Source organism: Bacillus rossius, chromosome 3, assembly GCF_032445375.1.
Source record: "Bacillus rossius redtenbacheri isolate Brsri chromosome 3, Brsri_v3, whole genome shotgun sequence".
Taxonomy (NCBI): domain Eukaryota; kingdom Metazoa; phylum Arthropoda; class Insecta; order Phasmatodea; family Bacillidae; genus Bacillus; species Bacillus rossius.
Window position 1 is genome coordinate 16915835 of NC_086332.1, and position 15436 is coordinate 16931270.

Below are 15436 nucleotides of genomic sequence, written 5' to 3' on the forward strand. Positions count from 1 at the left end.
TATTCCCAAGATAGGTGCGAATTTACTGCACTCGTCACTTCAAAAATGTACCTAAATATTTTAATATTTAGTGTAGTTCATAATGTAATTATTTTGCGGAATAGTTTCCATCGTTGCAAATGTTGTAAAATCTACTGCGCAGGACAAGAGGTAGGGCCTTAGCAAATGTGACCAAGAACCCAATACGCGTCGCATCTTCCAGAAACTTTAACGCGCCGGTCTCTGATAGAAGAGGGTGCTTTCCTTTTCCCCCGTCGCAGTTCTCGACGCAGTATGTTGCACCCCGAGACTAGCTTTCGCCAAACCGGTTTATTAATCTCGAGGTGGTTTTTCTGTTCCTTTCCCCACTGGTTACCTCGTACGCAAACGCGAAGCACGTGACAATCATGTGACTGTTTGTCATGACTGTTCGCATGACAAACAGTCACATGATTGGAACCAGTTTATGATCTGGAACGCTGAGACCCCGTGTTCAAACAAACTTATTAACTGTCAGGATTATTTAAATCCTTGAATTCATAATGATTATCTTTTGTCGAAGCATTTCATTTATACGTCTGGACGAACCATACGCCTTCCACCAAAGGTGATTCGCGCTAGATGCACGGCGAAATCACACAGTTTCCCGGAAGTGGGGAAGCGTGGCGGACGCTTCCGGAAGAAAATTTTTTTTATCCGCGCGTTCCCGTGTTCAGGTATCTATACATTATTTATGATTCATCCATTAATCAATTCATCGTTTACATGTGATGATAACTGGTCTGCACAGTAATTGAAAAAAAAATCTAAACTCTATTCAAAGTCTTAATCTCGCCCATCATAATTGGTTATTGAATTTTCACGCTATTTTTGTGGTTTGGATGCATTTATCTCGGATAGGCTTATGCCACCATATAAAAAATGAATATTACTCGCTGTTGTTATTTTTCGTACCAGTTATTTTATATTTACGAAAATTCTGCTAACAATTCATAAAAAAAACAAAAACAATTTGTCTAGCTTATATTTGTCATGACCGCCCATACAAGTTCATTTCCCGTGTTTCCATATACAGGGCAACGCACTTACAGCTTTAACTTCTATAGTGCCATTTTCTAAATATATCTTCGTAAACATCAATAATCAGCCAAAATTAAAAATTAAAAAAAAATCCAACATACTGAAGAGTGTTCTAGATAGTTCAATTCCAAAGTAGTCTGAGCACGAAAAGTAGGCAAAATAACTCCTCGGCTGTGCGGAGTCTTAAGGGAAACTTATCAATATAGTTTTATGTAAAATGAACATAATTCATTGATGTGATCATGCACGTTCTAGACATTATTTTGATTAGTAAATAATGGTTTTATCCGCTATGGTTTTTATTTGGCATTATTTATCTTATGATATTATTAACTGAAAATGATGCGCCAAATAATGTGTTCGTAATTTTTATATAGAAAAAAGCACCGCTGTAATTGAATAATTAAACGAAATTAAAATAATATTAGTTTTTACATGCGATGAATTCGAATTAATTTAAACTACTGAAAACCCATTAACGGATTGTTTCTGAATCTCTGGGTATCACTAATATTTCAGAGACTTACCCTACTTAATCTTGGGTTCCGCTGATTTACCAACCTTTAAAAGTAACCAAATGTAAGCAGAGTCCTCAGTTAATAGTATTGAACTAGTTAATAACGGCATCACAATAGAGCTACTGACGCGAAGCGACGATAGAATTAATTTTCCTTTATTTTGCACATGAGGTTTTTACCCGAACGACAAACAAAAATAAAAAATAAAATGTTTCTGGCCAATACATATGAACCACGCATACTCCAATGATCAATGTTTACTTGTCCTTTTATAGGTCCATGTCCCGTTATAGGTAATTTTTTAATTATACTTTTAACGTGGTTAAACTTTTAGACTTTTTGAGTAGACGAATTTCAACAAAAATGTTGTATATATATATTGCAAAATTTTGCATAATTAGCTGGAAAAGTCAACTTTTTAAAATTTTTGGGTATAAAGTTTATTCAAGCAGCTACTGCGTGGGATTGTTTAAATTATTTCAGAAAATTTCTTTTAATTTTATAAAACCTTTCAAAATCATACAAATTCTGATGATTTTAAAATAGCAGGTAAAACTAAATAATTATTTCCTGAAAGAAACTAAACCATATCACCTAGTAGCCTGTAAAATTGACTCTAAACCTAAAACGTTCCAATCTTTTATTCTGTTTCATTCTCCTTATCCATACCGCACAAAAACGTTCAAAATGAAACTTGGCTAGCTAATTATGCAAAAAGTAAGTGGTGTATATATTTCATTTTGTGAAAGTTCAGCCACTCAAAACGTCGTCACCCTCAATCTTCACAGTTGAGATAAATACGTATAATCTAAATGTTCCATTCATTATGAATCATCACTAAGCGTGAACACATTAAATAATATTCACTGCTGAATAAAAGAACAAAAACTATTGTGTTACCAATGTACATGACCCACCTAAAGTTTAAGACAATTAAAAAGTTTAATATAATAATTTTGGCTCTAATGTGATGCTATGAATTGCTACGTAAATGCAATAAATCTTTTAAAAACTACTATTAAATGGGTTTAGAGCCTAGTTTTATAAAAAGTAAAGTAAAGGTGATATGAAATTTATTACTGAATATGATTATCAAAACAAATCACCGTATTCTCACGATACGTATATTTTTACTAGGAACATGTATCTAAATATACGTTAATTTGTACAAATTTCATTATTTCCAAAACATTAAAGAGAAACATAAAATTTTTGTAGATCAAGTGAGACATTAATAAACAGTTATTTAAGTAAGAAATTCAAGAGTATTAGAATAATTAAGTAATTTCTAATAGAAGTTTATAACCAAAACTGCGCCATCTTTAATCTACGCATGCTTGTAAACTTTAGATGGAACTTGTCGAAGACTAACCAAATTCCTGACTCACATTTCAGTAACGTCGCACCACCGACGCGATGGAAACAGAAAAAAAAAAAAAAAACATTTTAATCGGAAATTTGCGTTACGACCGCAAAAGTTTGTCGCGTTGGCGTCACACATGTTCCGAGCTTGATCGACTAGGGCAGGGGTCGGCCGAACATTAAGTAACAAGATCCTCACATATTTTTTTCCCAGAGAGCCGCAACATGTATTTTCTCTGCATACACATGGAATTTTAAGGATATAAAAAAAAGATAAAATCAAAATATTTTTTTTCTTTCAAATTCAAGATAAAGTCCTAAAAATAAAGGAAAAAAAACGTGAATGTTAAAAAAAATATAGTTGTCGTAAGCAGAGTTCTGCTGATAAAACAAGAAAACCTAAATAATTTTAATGAATTAATAATTAAAATAAAAAAGCACCTGGTGGGGAGCGGGGGCGGGATGCGAGCCCGCAAGTTGAGGTCATGCACTGTGAATGCGCCGTTTGATTATTTTTTTTGGGGGGGGGGAGGGGGAGGGGGGAATTTTGTGTGTGCCACGGCACCACAGTGAGTTGTAGAGCCGCAAAAATTGCACGAAAGAGCCGCTAGTTCTGCCGACCCCTGCGCTAGGGAGATCCGCGTCGCGTCGCTAGCGCTGTTGAGACCCGTGATCCCAGGGGAACAATGTTACCTTCGCCGGGGGAGCTGAATTGTTGCCCCTTGGAAGGGCAGCCATCAGGATTTTTCTGACAGTAGTGTTTTTGAAAGGTTGTCTGGATTGTTGCCCCTTGGATGGGCAGCCCTTCAGGATTTTTCTGACAGTAGTGTTTTTGAAAGGTTGTCTGGATTGTTGCCCCTTGGATGGGAAGCCCTTCAGGATTTTTCTGACAGTAGTGTTTTTGAAAGGTTGTCTGGATTGTTGCCCCTTGGATGGGAAGCCCTTCAGGATTTTTCTGACAGTAGTGTTTTTGAAAGGTTGTCTGGATTGTTGCCCCTTGGATGGGAAGCCCTTCAGGATTTTTCTGACAGTAGTGTTTTTGAAAGGTTGTCTGGATTGTTGCCCCTTGGATGGGCAGCCCTTCAGGATTTTTCTGACAGTAGTGTTTTTGAAAGGTTGTCTGGATTGTTGCCCCTTGGATGGGAAGCCCTTCAGGATTTTTCTGACAGTAGTGTTTTTGAAAGGTTGTCTGGATTGTTGCCCCTTGGATGGGAAGCCCTTCAGGATTTTTCTGACAGTAGTGTTTTTGAAAGGTTGTCTGGATTGTTGCCCCTTGGATGGGAAGCCCTTCAGGATTTTTCTGACAGTAGTGTTTTTGAAAGGTTGTCTGGATTGTTGCCCCTTGGATGGGAAGCCCTTCAGGATTTTTCTGACAGTGGTTAGTTTGTAAAGTGACCTAACCTAACCTAACCTAAACTAACCACTGTCAGAAAAATCCTGAAGGGCTGCCCATCCAAGGGGCAACAATGCAGACAACCTTTCAAAAACACTACTGTCAGAAAAATCCTGAAGGGCTGCCCTTCCAAGGGCCAACAATTCAGACAACCTTTCAAAAACACCACTGTCAGAAAAATCCTGATGGGCTGCCCTTCCAAGGGGCAAGTTTTCAGGATTATTCAAACACTTAAAGAAACGTTGTTTTTTTTTCATAAATTGGATGGGCTGCCCTTCCAGTCGCCGTACAAACAAACCATTGCCAGAAAAACCTTGAAGGGCTGCCCTTCCAAGGGGCAGGATTTCAGTCGCCCGCGGGACCCGGGTAAGGGCTGCGGTCGCCTACCTGCAGCAGCAAGGAGCCGTCGGGCACGACCAGCCGGATGCAGAACTTGTGGCCCACGTCCCAGCGCGTCACCACGTACACCTCCTCCATGCTGGAGTAGGGGACGGACATCTCCAGGAACCCGTTGGGCTGCAACAGCGTCACAACAGCCTCCCGTGAGGGCTCGGCCTTCCTTTTCCCCCGACCCAACCTGAACTACTGGAGAGGAACCCAAGTACGTCTATACGCTGGACAGCCGAGACAAACATTTGTCCCTCTCCCTATTATTTAATGAACAATTTTCAAACTCTTCACATTTAAATAAAATAAAATCTGAAAGACTGTCGAAGTTACCGTGGCCATAGATGTAAATGTGATCTGCGCTTACGGCATAATTTTTTTTAAATTTTACAAATGAATAATATCATAAATATATTACAGAGAAAAAATTAGAGATAATACTCAGTATTTATTACGAACGTTGGGGCATAATTTTATATTTTAATTGATGTTTCACTCAAGCACATATGTATTTTTTTAAACCACGGAAAAAATAATCGAATATTCAATGATTTGACTTTTTTTCTTGTATTATGTTTATTAATGTGAGCAGTTAATACGGGAAATCTATTAAGGGAACGGTTTACAAATAACTTTAACTATTGTAGGTACTGGGACAACCCAGGATCACTGTTTTGTGGCGATGCAGTTGTTACATGAGTATGTTTGTTCCATAAACGAAAAAAACTACAGAGTATCGGAGTAAACTCCCCCTCCCCCCTTTTTTTGAATGTGAAGAAAAGAAGAAAAAAAAAGGTAGATCGAAACTCCCCGTTACTCGCACAATGGTAACGACTGCGAGAGGGATTGTCTCTCTTCGACATTTACCAAATTCTGCATGGCCCCCCGCCCTCCCGAAAGAAGTTGTGCGCGCGTCCTTGGCCCCTATTCCGTGGACGCGGGTCATGACCCCCCCCCCTCAACAAGCGCCTCAAGGTCACTTCGGAGCCGACTCGGCGATGCCCCGGGAGGGACGCACCACAACGCTGAAATACCACAACGCCGAAATGCCAAATTGACCACAACGCCGACAGCTAGAAAACTGCTGTGTACCACAACGCCGAATTACCACAACGTCGATACACACTAACGCCGAAAAATGTCATTGCAGGACTGCCACAAAGGTTAGGTTAGGTTAGACTAGGTTAGGTTAGACTAGGTTAGGTTATAATAGGTTAGGTTGGACTAGGTTAGGTTAGAATAGGTTAGGTTAGAGTAGGTTAGGTTAGAGTAGGTTAGGTTAGAGTAGGTTAGGTTAGGTTAGGCTAGGTTAGGTTAGGCTAGGCTAGGATAGGCTAGGTTATGTTAGGTTAGGTAAGATTGTGGTATTTCGGCGTTAAGGTACATTTAAGAAACGCACACAAATTCATTCAGTTGTTATTTCGGCGTTGTGGTACACAGCAGTTTTCTAGCTGTCGGCGTTGTGGTCAATTTTGACATTCGGCGTTATGATATTTCGGCGTTGTGGTAACGACCCGTGCCCCGGGCCGGGCGAGGCGGGGCTGCCAGGTCGCTGACCCCGAGGCTACGAGTGTCCACGTATCACGGAGGGCGCTGGCCAGGAATAACCTCCGCGCTCTCTTCGGAGCGCATGGCACGCGCTGTGGTTTCTCGCACCGACGAAGTCTCCGATGAGTACAACATTTAAAGACCCCGCCTACCTGGGCGCACACACGTGTGCAGAGCTCCAGACGAAAAAAAAAAACGAAAAAAAAAAAAACGTGATTTGAAAACTACTCAAGATACCCGAGTGGGGTCTATTTAAGAAAAAAAAAATTAAAAAACTACTGAGGGGTGATGAGTAGTTCTGTTACTGTACTTCGTTTTTAAATTGTATTTTTTTTCGAGAGTGAAAATGGCTAAGACGCGAGTTTTCAGGATAATTTTTAGACATGAAAAATCCATTACAAATTCTTGAGAGCACTCAAGGGACTTGCATTACACCTTTATTTTCATTCAATGCACGACCAGAGCCTTACGTTTAGGGGCGATACCGCGCTAGAAGCACCAGCGAGCGTCGCACTTATCATATTTCCCCACTAAAACACAAATACAGCCCCGACTAGGCGGGGCCCTTAATGTTGTGGAAGTGTTTTTAAACATTCTTGTGTAAGGGAGCGTCATTTTAGAGGTAGGTATTGATTCATTTCAAGAAAGCACAGGAATGTACAGTTGTCAAAGAGTCCGCAAGTCTTTGTTCGATGATCGCTCGGCGAGTATCGCCGAATTATCATTCCCGTTTGTTCCGAGTTGCACTGACGCGTCGCTTGGCGGCGCAGCGGTGGTGAACAGGGTTCAAAGGGGAGACTGCGTTATTCGAGGACACGGGATGCTCGGGTAGAGAGAGCCACGATCCAGGGCCGGATTTACTGCCTGTGGGCCCCTAGGCTGAGTCTGTGGTGCGGGCTCTCTCTAGGGGGGAACAAGGGGGGGTATATTGAGTATCCCCTTCCAGTGAAACAGTGGGTGCCTCTTGCCTGGGTCTGGGTGGGTAGTTTATTTTAATTGACCTACAAAACTCATAGTTTTCATCAATCTTCTATTTTGAAAAAAATTGTTTATTATTAAACTAGACAATTTAACCAAACAGTATTTAGAGGTTAAGGAATTAAGTGACACAAAAACCAATGAAAATAATCGAAAATTTCTAAATGCTGACACAATTCATACATCAGCTTTCTACAGAAGAGTTTAGTTCGGCGCAATTAATCCACACAAAACACAACTGGACACTACGTCGACGCGTATTTTAAGAATATAAGACGATCCGCATGGCAGTATAATTTTTTTTTTCGTGTCGTGTGGTGCGGGCCCCCATTTGTGGTGCGGGAACATAGGCTACAGCCTGGATAACCTGCGCGTAAATACGGCCCTGCCACTATCACACACCAGTGCAATAGTAGTGCGAGGTTACTTATGGCCAGCTGCACCATCGGAATTCAGGCGTAACCTCGAGTCATGAAGCTGGACCGACCGTCGTTCGACCACATTTCCTGCTGCACCTTTGTGTCGTGAGCGCTGAGCGAAGATCACCGGGAACTTGGATGCGATCCGACTCTCGGGTCGGTTCATGGCAATGATCTCGGATCACCACCGCGCGAGCAGACATGGTCGGAATTTTTACTGACTTTATGCACGTTAGTTTAACCAATAGTAAATATTAAAGTATTATTTACAAAATTTCACATAATATATTGTAAGTAACCAAAATTATACCTTCTTTAGAGTTACAACCTCTGCTCACGAGAATTGCCCCATTTTTACAGTTTGAACAGCTTGTTATTTTAGCTTGATGTTTTAATATTTTATTTCGTCATGTTTACTTTCCATATTAAATAGAAGAAAAACTATTAATATTTCCGACTGATTTGTTTGTATTAAATTTTATGTACCAGTATGTGTTTTCAATTGTTATTAAAATTCAAAAGCTGAGGCAGCCACTGTAAGTGCTGCTATCTTGTGGGAATCGCACCAACTATTTGTTCGCCGTGTCACAATCGATTGTAGCGACTTAATGTAGTTCCAGGCCACCAATAGAAATGCACCCTAACATTTCTTCGACACTGTTGCTGCTTGTTGTCGCAGATCGGAAATAAATGAACTATATAGTTCACGCGAACAAATATCGTGTACTTAGTCCCAGAAGTGCTGGCGTAACGTTTGGGGGTGACCCTTAACTCATTCTTGGGCTAAGATCATTGTATCGCGGGTCGAACAGCAGAATGGTTTAACTGGCCATTAGAGTACTAGAAATGAGTTGAGAAACTGGGACGTGGAGATGAATCTGTAAGGAATCACGAGCCTTCTCGCGATACACAATGCTTCGTGTGGAGTAGAACATACAGCGATTAGACTTCATGTGCAGAGCTGAGCATGCCGATACAACTAAGTAATAAATAGGAAGGTCCTTTGAAATGACTACCTTCCGAGAAAACCTATAGGCAGGCGACAAGTGCAAAGATCACGAAACCAGAGCTCTTCTTTTCTCCCTCCCCGCCCCTTCTAACCCTACCGAGCAACCCTTTTCTCTCATTCCCTCATGCCTCATGGTCCAGTTTCATTGGTGTTGTCATAACTTTAGTTACGATACGTGAATGAAAGGACCTCTCGGAAGCCATTACAAATGACATCAAAAATCAGACACCTGTACATTTGGTGTCAGAAATTTGGTCCCTTATAGCTGGCTGAAAGACATCATGTTAGGAAATACATGAGGATTAGAAAGAGGGGATGAAAAGGTATACTTTTTTTTGTATACAGATAATACTACAGCGGAAAGAAAAATCCAACTATAAAATTGGTATCTTCGACTAGGATTCGAGTCCCAGCAAAATAGTTTGGAGGCTTTCATCGTAACCACTTAGCTTTAAACAGGGCCTTGTACTTTTCGCGAAAAGATTTCCAGACCAACTACGTGTTAAAACTTTGTAACATTGAATTTGTTGCGTGGTCGGCGGGGTTTATTTGAGGTGCATTTCTACTGTCCGCACACCGATCATGGCCATTCAGTGCGGAAGCAAACGCGTCTTGAATGGCCCGGCCAAATGGGGCAATGACATCTCTTGAAGGCCATTACAAAGTGCGGGCAAACGTCTAATGAGTAGAGACCTGTAAAATTCGCGATTTCAAATCCCTAAAGGACAGATTCCATGATCCTCTATGCACTCGTGCAAATTACATCTGCTGATTGGTTACCGACTCGTAACACCTGTTGACTGGAATGATCGTGATTAACTAATTATTCTGTTAAAGATTTTTCATTGGCCCAGAGTCCTTCAGATAATCTGTGGCCCAATCACTGAAGCGAAATAATGTCAAAAGTATTTGGACTCTATCCTATCGCGAAATGAATCCGCGAATTTTACAGGTCTCTACTAATGAGCGATCAGTATTTCGCGCAAAATTCATGCCACCGGGTATAAGCTATTATTAACTAAGCTTCTGTGCATGATGGCGTGGCGAAAACTCCCGTCAAACTAACTCTCTAATTTTAACTAAATAAGTTAACGAGTTGTGTTCACAGGTCACGGCTCATACGTGTGAGGCTGCCAGTAACCTGACTAAACATTACTTAGCGACTTCATTTGTTGACGCTTTCGCCCCTAAAAAGAAAGTTGACAACACGGAATGACAAATCGATAACTGAAGCTGACCGGCAAAATAAACAAAAAACTTTATTTTTTATTTTAAGTTCTCCGTCTCACGCGTCAGTTTGGTAGCTTTATTATCTCACCATTAGTACTGTTTGAAGGGCTTTTCCTGAGATTTATCTCGATTACTCTCTTGTATTTTTATTTCGTCTCGAATGTTAAAAAGTCACGCAAGTATACATAATTATGATCGCATGGGTAACCTTTTACAGCTCGAAGATAGCGTTTTTTGTTTGGTTTAATATCTGGTGAAAAATTCGAGACCGAAATAAACCAAATCTATTAGAGATATTGGAATATTTTTTATTTTTGTAGGTGCATCCCTCGAAACAACAGCCGCTGACAAGAAAAAGGAAATAACCGACCGACTCGGCGCGTGACTGCGGGCCTCGAGACGCGCGCACGCGCGACCTAGAAACGTGTTTAACACGTCGAATGACGCACTCACGGTTCGTTTGCGGCGAGGCGCGTAGCCAGCCGCGGTGATGGTTTACTGAAGAAGGGGAGTTGATAATGAAGGATTGGGAGAAGCATGCTTGGAAAGGGGGGGGGGGGAGAGAAAGTGGCGCCCGCGGATCGGAACGAGAACGGGGGGGGGGGGGGGGGGTAAACAGCGCTCGGGCCGCGACGCAGCCCCATGCTGTGTTCCTGTGTTCGCGCAGTCGTCGACACACGACCCCACATCCGCCGCTTCGACTGCCGACTCCCCGCCGCGTGTTCGCTCGCCCTGCGATGCCTAGCAACCGCTACAAAACACTAAACTCAGTGTCCATGCAGTGGAACACCAGTAGAGATCGTTCCAGACAAAAAAAAATTGTCATTAAAATGCAATAAACCATCCGAACAGGTAAGTTGAGTCTCAAGTAATTTTTTTTTGGGTCACGGTTCCTCGCCTTTATAGACACTTAGAGCCAATTGCAGATTCAGATAACGCCGGTATCACGTTTCTGCCAATGCGCCGGCTAAAACTTCCGCAGCAACTTTCGGTCGAATATTTTTTTTTTCAACCGCTTTTCTCACAGTGCAAAAATGCAGGATTCTCAAGACTACGCTGTATACACTCATCAAAATCGAACGTGTGAACAACTGAGTTGGAATAAATCACCAAGTGGAAACTGGCGACTGCATCGGTTCAGTGCGCAGTGTGACACCGGCCCGAGTGAAATCTAAGCTCAGACTTCGCAGGTTTATCAAACAACGAAGTAGAACTTTGCCTTGCCTCAAGTCACGACTGTGGAAGCCGGCCCTGGATGTATTTTTAAAGGCGCGTATATATATGAGCAAGGTAGCGATAAACACGACAGCGAAATATGGAAGTCCCCTCGCAACCAGTCATTATGCTGACCAATCACTGTACAGTTTGCTTTGGAGAGACTTTAAAAAAATCATCAGTAGTGTCTACCAATTTAACTGATCCAGGGGCGGCAGAGAATTCCCGTGCAATATGTGTGCATATGTTTATGTTTCTTTTACAGGGTGGATTCGCCTGTTGAACAGTTACAAAATAATGTTTAGTAATACATTAAACAGCCTAAATGTTCGCTCTAAAAAAAATAGGACCCTCTTTGGCACGATCATGTAGTCAGACTTGCAGTTCCGTAACTCAAACAGTAAAATGGGTAGTTATTCACGACTAAACATAGAAATGTCAAAATAATTTGGTGGAATCTGGAGTACTTTATACGATCCCTAGTGTAACCCATTACTAAAGCGTGTCAGATGCATCGAATTTTTAACTAATGCTGGTGGCTTTTCATCTGTTTACAAGCGCTAAGACACGCATTTCTCACCACCCAAACTCGTTACAAAAACAAAACATAACTCACCGGCAGTATGATAAGGTGTCTGCGTTTATGAGCTTTAATTAAAAAACTCAAGTAAAAAAAAACTATTTATAAATATGTTTTGAATAACGCCTCGATGAGTGCGAGACGCTTGTTTTATGGACACTGGCTTTACCTGGTTCAAAACAGGTTCACCGTGGTTCGAAGAGGACTTGAAGGATCAATGGTTGGCGAATGAAAAGGTTGGGTTGGTCAGGAACCGGTCGAAAGAAGGAAGCTCAAACATAATTTACAATTAAGATAATTTACATTTTCAAAAAAATTAATCCCGTTGGTTTGATACTTACAAACACGTTGATGTTTTCATTTATCAAATTAGCTCTGCTTTGATGGGAACAGAATAAGAAAAAATTGAGGATAGTAAAATGATGGTTTATATATTACATCGACAAGGCATCTTTACTGTAATTTTAAACCTACACATGCAGCACGTGCGTACACACACGCATGGGCGGAGATATGAGGGGGGGGGGGGAGAAGCAGGGAAACTCCCCTACCCCCTCAGTAATTAAAAAGCCCCTCGCTGATGACATGTTGGTTAATCCCATGCGTTGAACCCTTGGGCCGTAGATCCTACACATTTGTGCGCCTGCACACACGTATTCCCAACGACAATGGTAGCCAGCCAGCTGTTGCAAACGGGAAGCCTTCATTTCACAGACGAGAGAGCCACACCCGAAGTTCCCTGAAGTTTTTTTCCCCCGTTCTATCTCATTGTATAAACCGGTGAGGCATTAAATTTTGCGGTCGATTAGGATAGGTTAGCTACATTATAAATACTTTAAAACAGTGTGGATGGTTGGTTATACTAGGTAAGTATAGTTACATTAAAAATACTGCAAAATCATTTTATGGTTGCTTAGCAAATAACTTTTTAATATGTAGCTATCCGGGGCTAGGAAACAGTTTACATGATTTCACAGTATCTTTAATGTAGCTATCCTAACCAAATCAACCGTCCACAATGTTTTAAAGTATTTATAATGTAGCTAACCTAACCTTTTACAATGAACCAAAAAAAACCGAAGATGCACGATTGGGCGTTTGGCTCTCTCGTCTGTGAAAAGAAGGCTTCCCGTTGCAAACAGTGATATAGTCTGTCCCATGCAACTTGTCCCAAATTTGACAGTTGTCAAAATTAATACCAAATGACACTTGGAAAAGCATCAGATGTTTGTTTGCAAACTCTGACAACCACATAAAGTTGTTAAAAAAACTGTTGAAAGAACAACAGCCAGACCATTGGTACTATTTTTGAGGACTGTGAAATTTGGAACAAAGTTACAATATAGAGACTGCACATGCTTGTGTTTTTATTGACCTTGTTTGTCCGTTTTAAATATCGTCCAGTTGTCTGTATGTCGCTAGCAGGACTGAGAGCAGTGAATTATCAGGCTCCTAGGCGGGCGTGATTGTCGAGGCGTCGCGACGCCTGTGTCGGGTCGTGTGTTCTATGCCAGCACCCAGACGTGACTCTGGGTCGCGGGAACCGTGTCTACGAACCTTACTGGGAGAGAGAATCGTAGTTAACGCCATCACAGAGAATACACCTGTAATCTTGGAGGGGCTGCTGTGCATAACCGTGCGACTAAAATAATACCTTAACCCTTTACTTCAAGAACTGCAGAATGTACTCATATAATGTGCGAAAAAATTATTTGTAATTAGATATATTTCATGATTTGACTTTAATGGCTGAATTCCCTCTTCCTCAGCATCTAAATTTGCTGCATGCGAGCCACGGAAAATTATTTATTTAACGTCTTCGTAGGTGGTGAGTTAAGGCGATAAGAATTATCTTACCCTTAAACCATATTTATAAATTAACTTAAACTGATTTATTTATGTAAAACAATTTAATATGTCAAAGAAAGAGATGACAAGAATACAGGAATTTTAGTTGCGCGGAAAAATTAGTTAACTGGCTTCCACACAAAAAGCACCCGCGAACAAGAAGGGTGAGCAAAAATAGGCCCGAGAAGAACGCAAATAAAATAACTGGGACGGCTGGGATCATAAGGAAAACGGAGAGGAAAAGGACCGCGGCAGACTGAACTAGCTTGGCCGCGCGAAAGGGAAAAGCAATAGGCGTAGTTGCGCAGAGGAAAGGGCGGGCAGGAAGGATGTGGTGGAGCAAACAAGCGCGCGCAGATATTTCCTTCCTCTTCCTGTACTTGAGACACGCGCGAAAAATTGTCGGTGTGTAATCTGGAATAGTTACGCAAAAGGCTTCGCCTACCGGGGCACGTACGGTGCATATCTTTAAAGAAAAGAAAAAAGAAGAGATTACAACTAGTAAAAATATACAAGTGGGGTCTGTTTACAAAAATGATTATATAATTTACTGGAGGGTGGATGAGTGTTCGGATTTCTGATTTATTTTTTAAAAATGTATTTCTGAAAGAGTGAAAACGTGTTTTCCGGATAATTGTTATGCATGAAATAATTGGTACAGATTATTGAAAACACTCGAGGGCCTTGCATTTCACTTTTATCTTCAATTCTCCACCATATAATGGTACAGTGACCACTCAAATCCTGTTGCTGCCCTTTGCACTACGAGACGCCAGTCCACAGCCCTGCGCTTACAGGCGATACCGCGCTAGAAGCACCAGCGAGCGTCACACTAGGGTCGTTACCACAATGCCGAAATACCATAACGCCGAGTGTCAAAATTGACCACAACGCCGACAGCTAGAAAACTGCTGTGTACCACAACGCCGAATTACCACAACGCCGAAATAACAACTGAATGAAATTGTGTGTGTTTCTTAAATTTACCTTAACGCCGAAATACCACAATCAAACCTAACCTAACCTAGTCTAACATAACCTAGTCTAACCTAACCTTTGTTGCAGTCCTGCAATGACATTTTTCGGAGTTAGTGTATTTCGGCGTTGTGGTAATTCGGCGTTGTGGTACACAGCAGTTTTCTAGCTGTCGGCGTTGTGGTCAATTTGGCATTTCGGCGTTGTGGTATTTCGGCGTTGTGGTGCGTCCCCGTCACACTACAATCCCGCCTCACCAAACATAAATATGTAAATCTCTGAATAGGCGGGCAAACATGTCGGGCAAGACCGTTACAAGTCCAAAGTAAGACAAACACACACGTTAAATTTTACAATAATTCCAAAGTTCGTTAACGTTTTTTACAACGATTTTTAGTGACCTCATTATTATTTGCCTGTAAAAGCACGCTAATAACCATTCAAACGAAATCTTTTTTACCCTGTACTGCAGTACTTGATGCAAAGCAGCATTTCGTTCCTGATTATTGATGTGTAAACATCTTAGCTCCCAGTATAGAGCATCTGTTAGGAGTAATTTCGTGAATGGAACGGAATTCGATTGGAACGAAAATGTGTAAACACGGTGCTGAAAAAAAAAATTGGTTGTCTGTAAATTCGGTTTACGGACGATAGTTTAACGTGACAACGTCATAACAAAACATTGATTAAATGATCGCATACTTTTATGAATAAAGTTAAATCATTTTTATTTTAATAATAAAAGAATAAATACTTTAAATTATACTAGTAATCAGATTTTTAAAATGCAAGAATAATTAACCTTTATTGCCGAAATTGTTGTTGTAATAAGCAATGAAAACCACATTAACTTTTCACTTCACTTTATAAACAGTCGACGACACAGTTCACGTGTAGATGACTTGTAATTAATTT

General features: G+C 41.0%; 1 protein-coding gene across 5 annotated transcripts in view; it reads right to left on the bottom strand.

Annotated features, from left to right (window-relative positions):
- Positions 1–15436, bottom strand: part of LOC134530282 (C-Maf-inducing protein-like) — a 344834-nt gene that overhangs the window by 211631 nt on the left and 117767 nt on the right. For all 5 annotated transcript variants that reach the window (XM_063364992.1, XM_063364991.1, XM_063364990.1 and 2 more), the window contains exon 2: positions 4720–4848. In XM_063364992.1, the coding sequence (XP_063221062.1) occupies positions 4720–4848 (129 nt within the window). The remainder of the gene's footprint in view (positions 1–4719; positions 4849–15436) is intronic.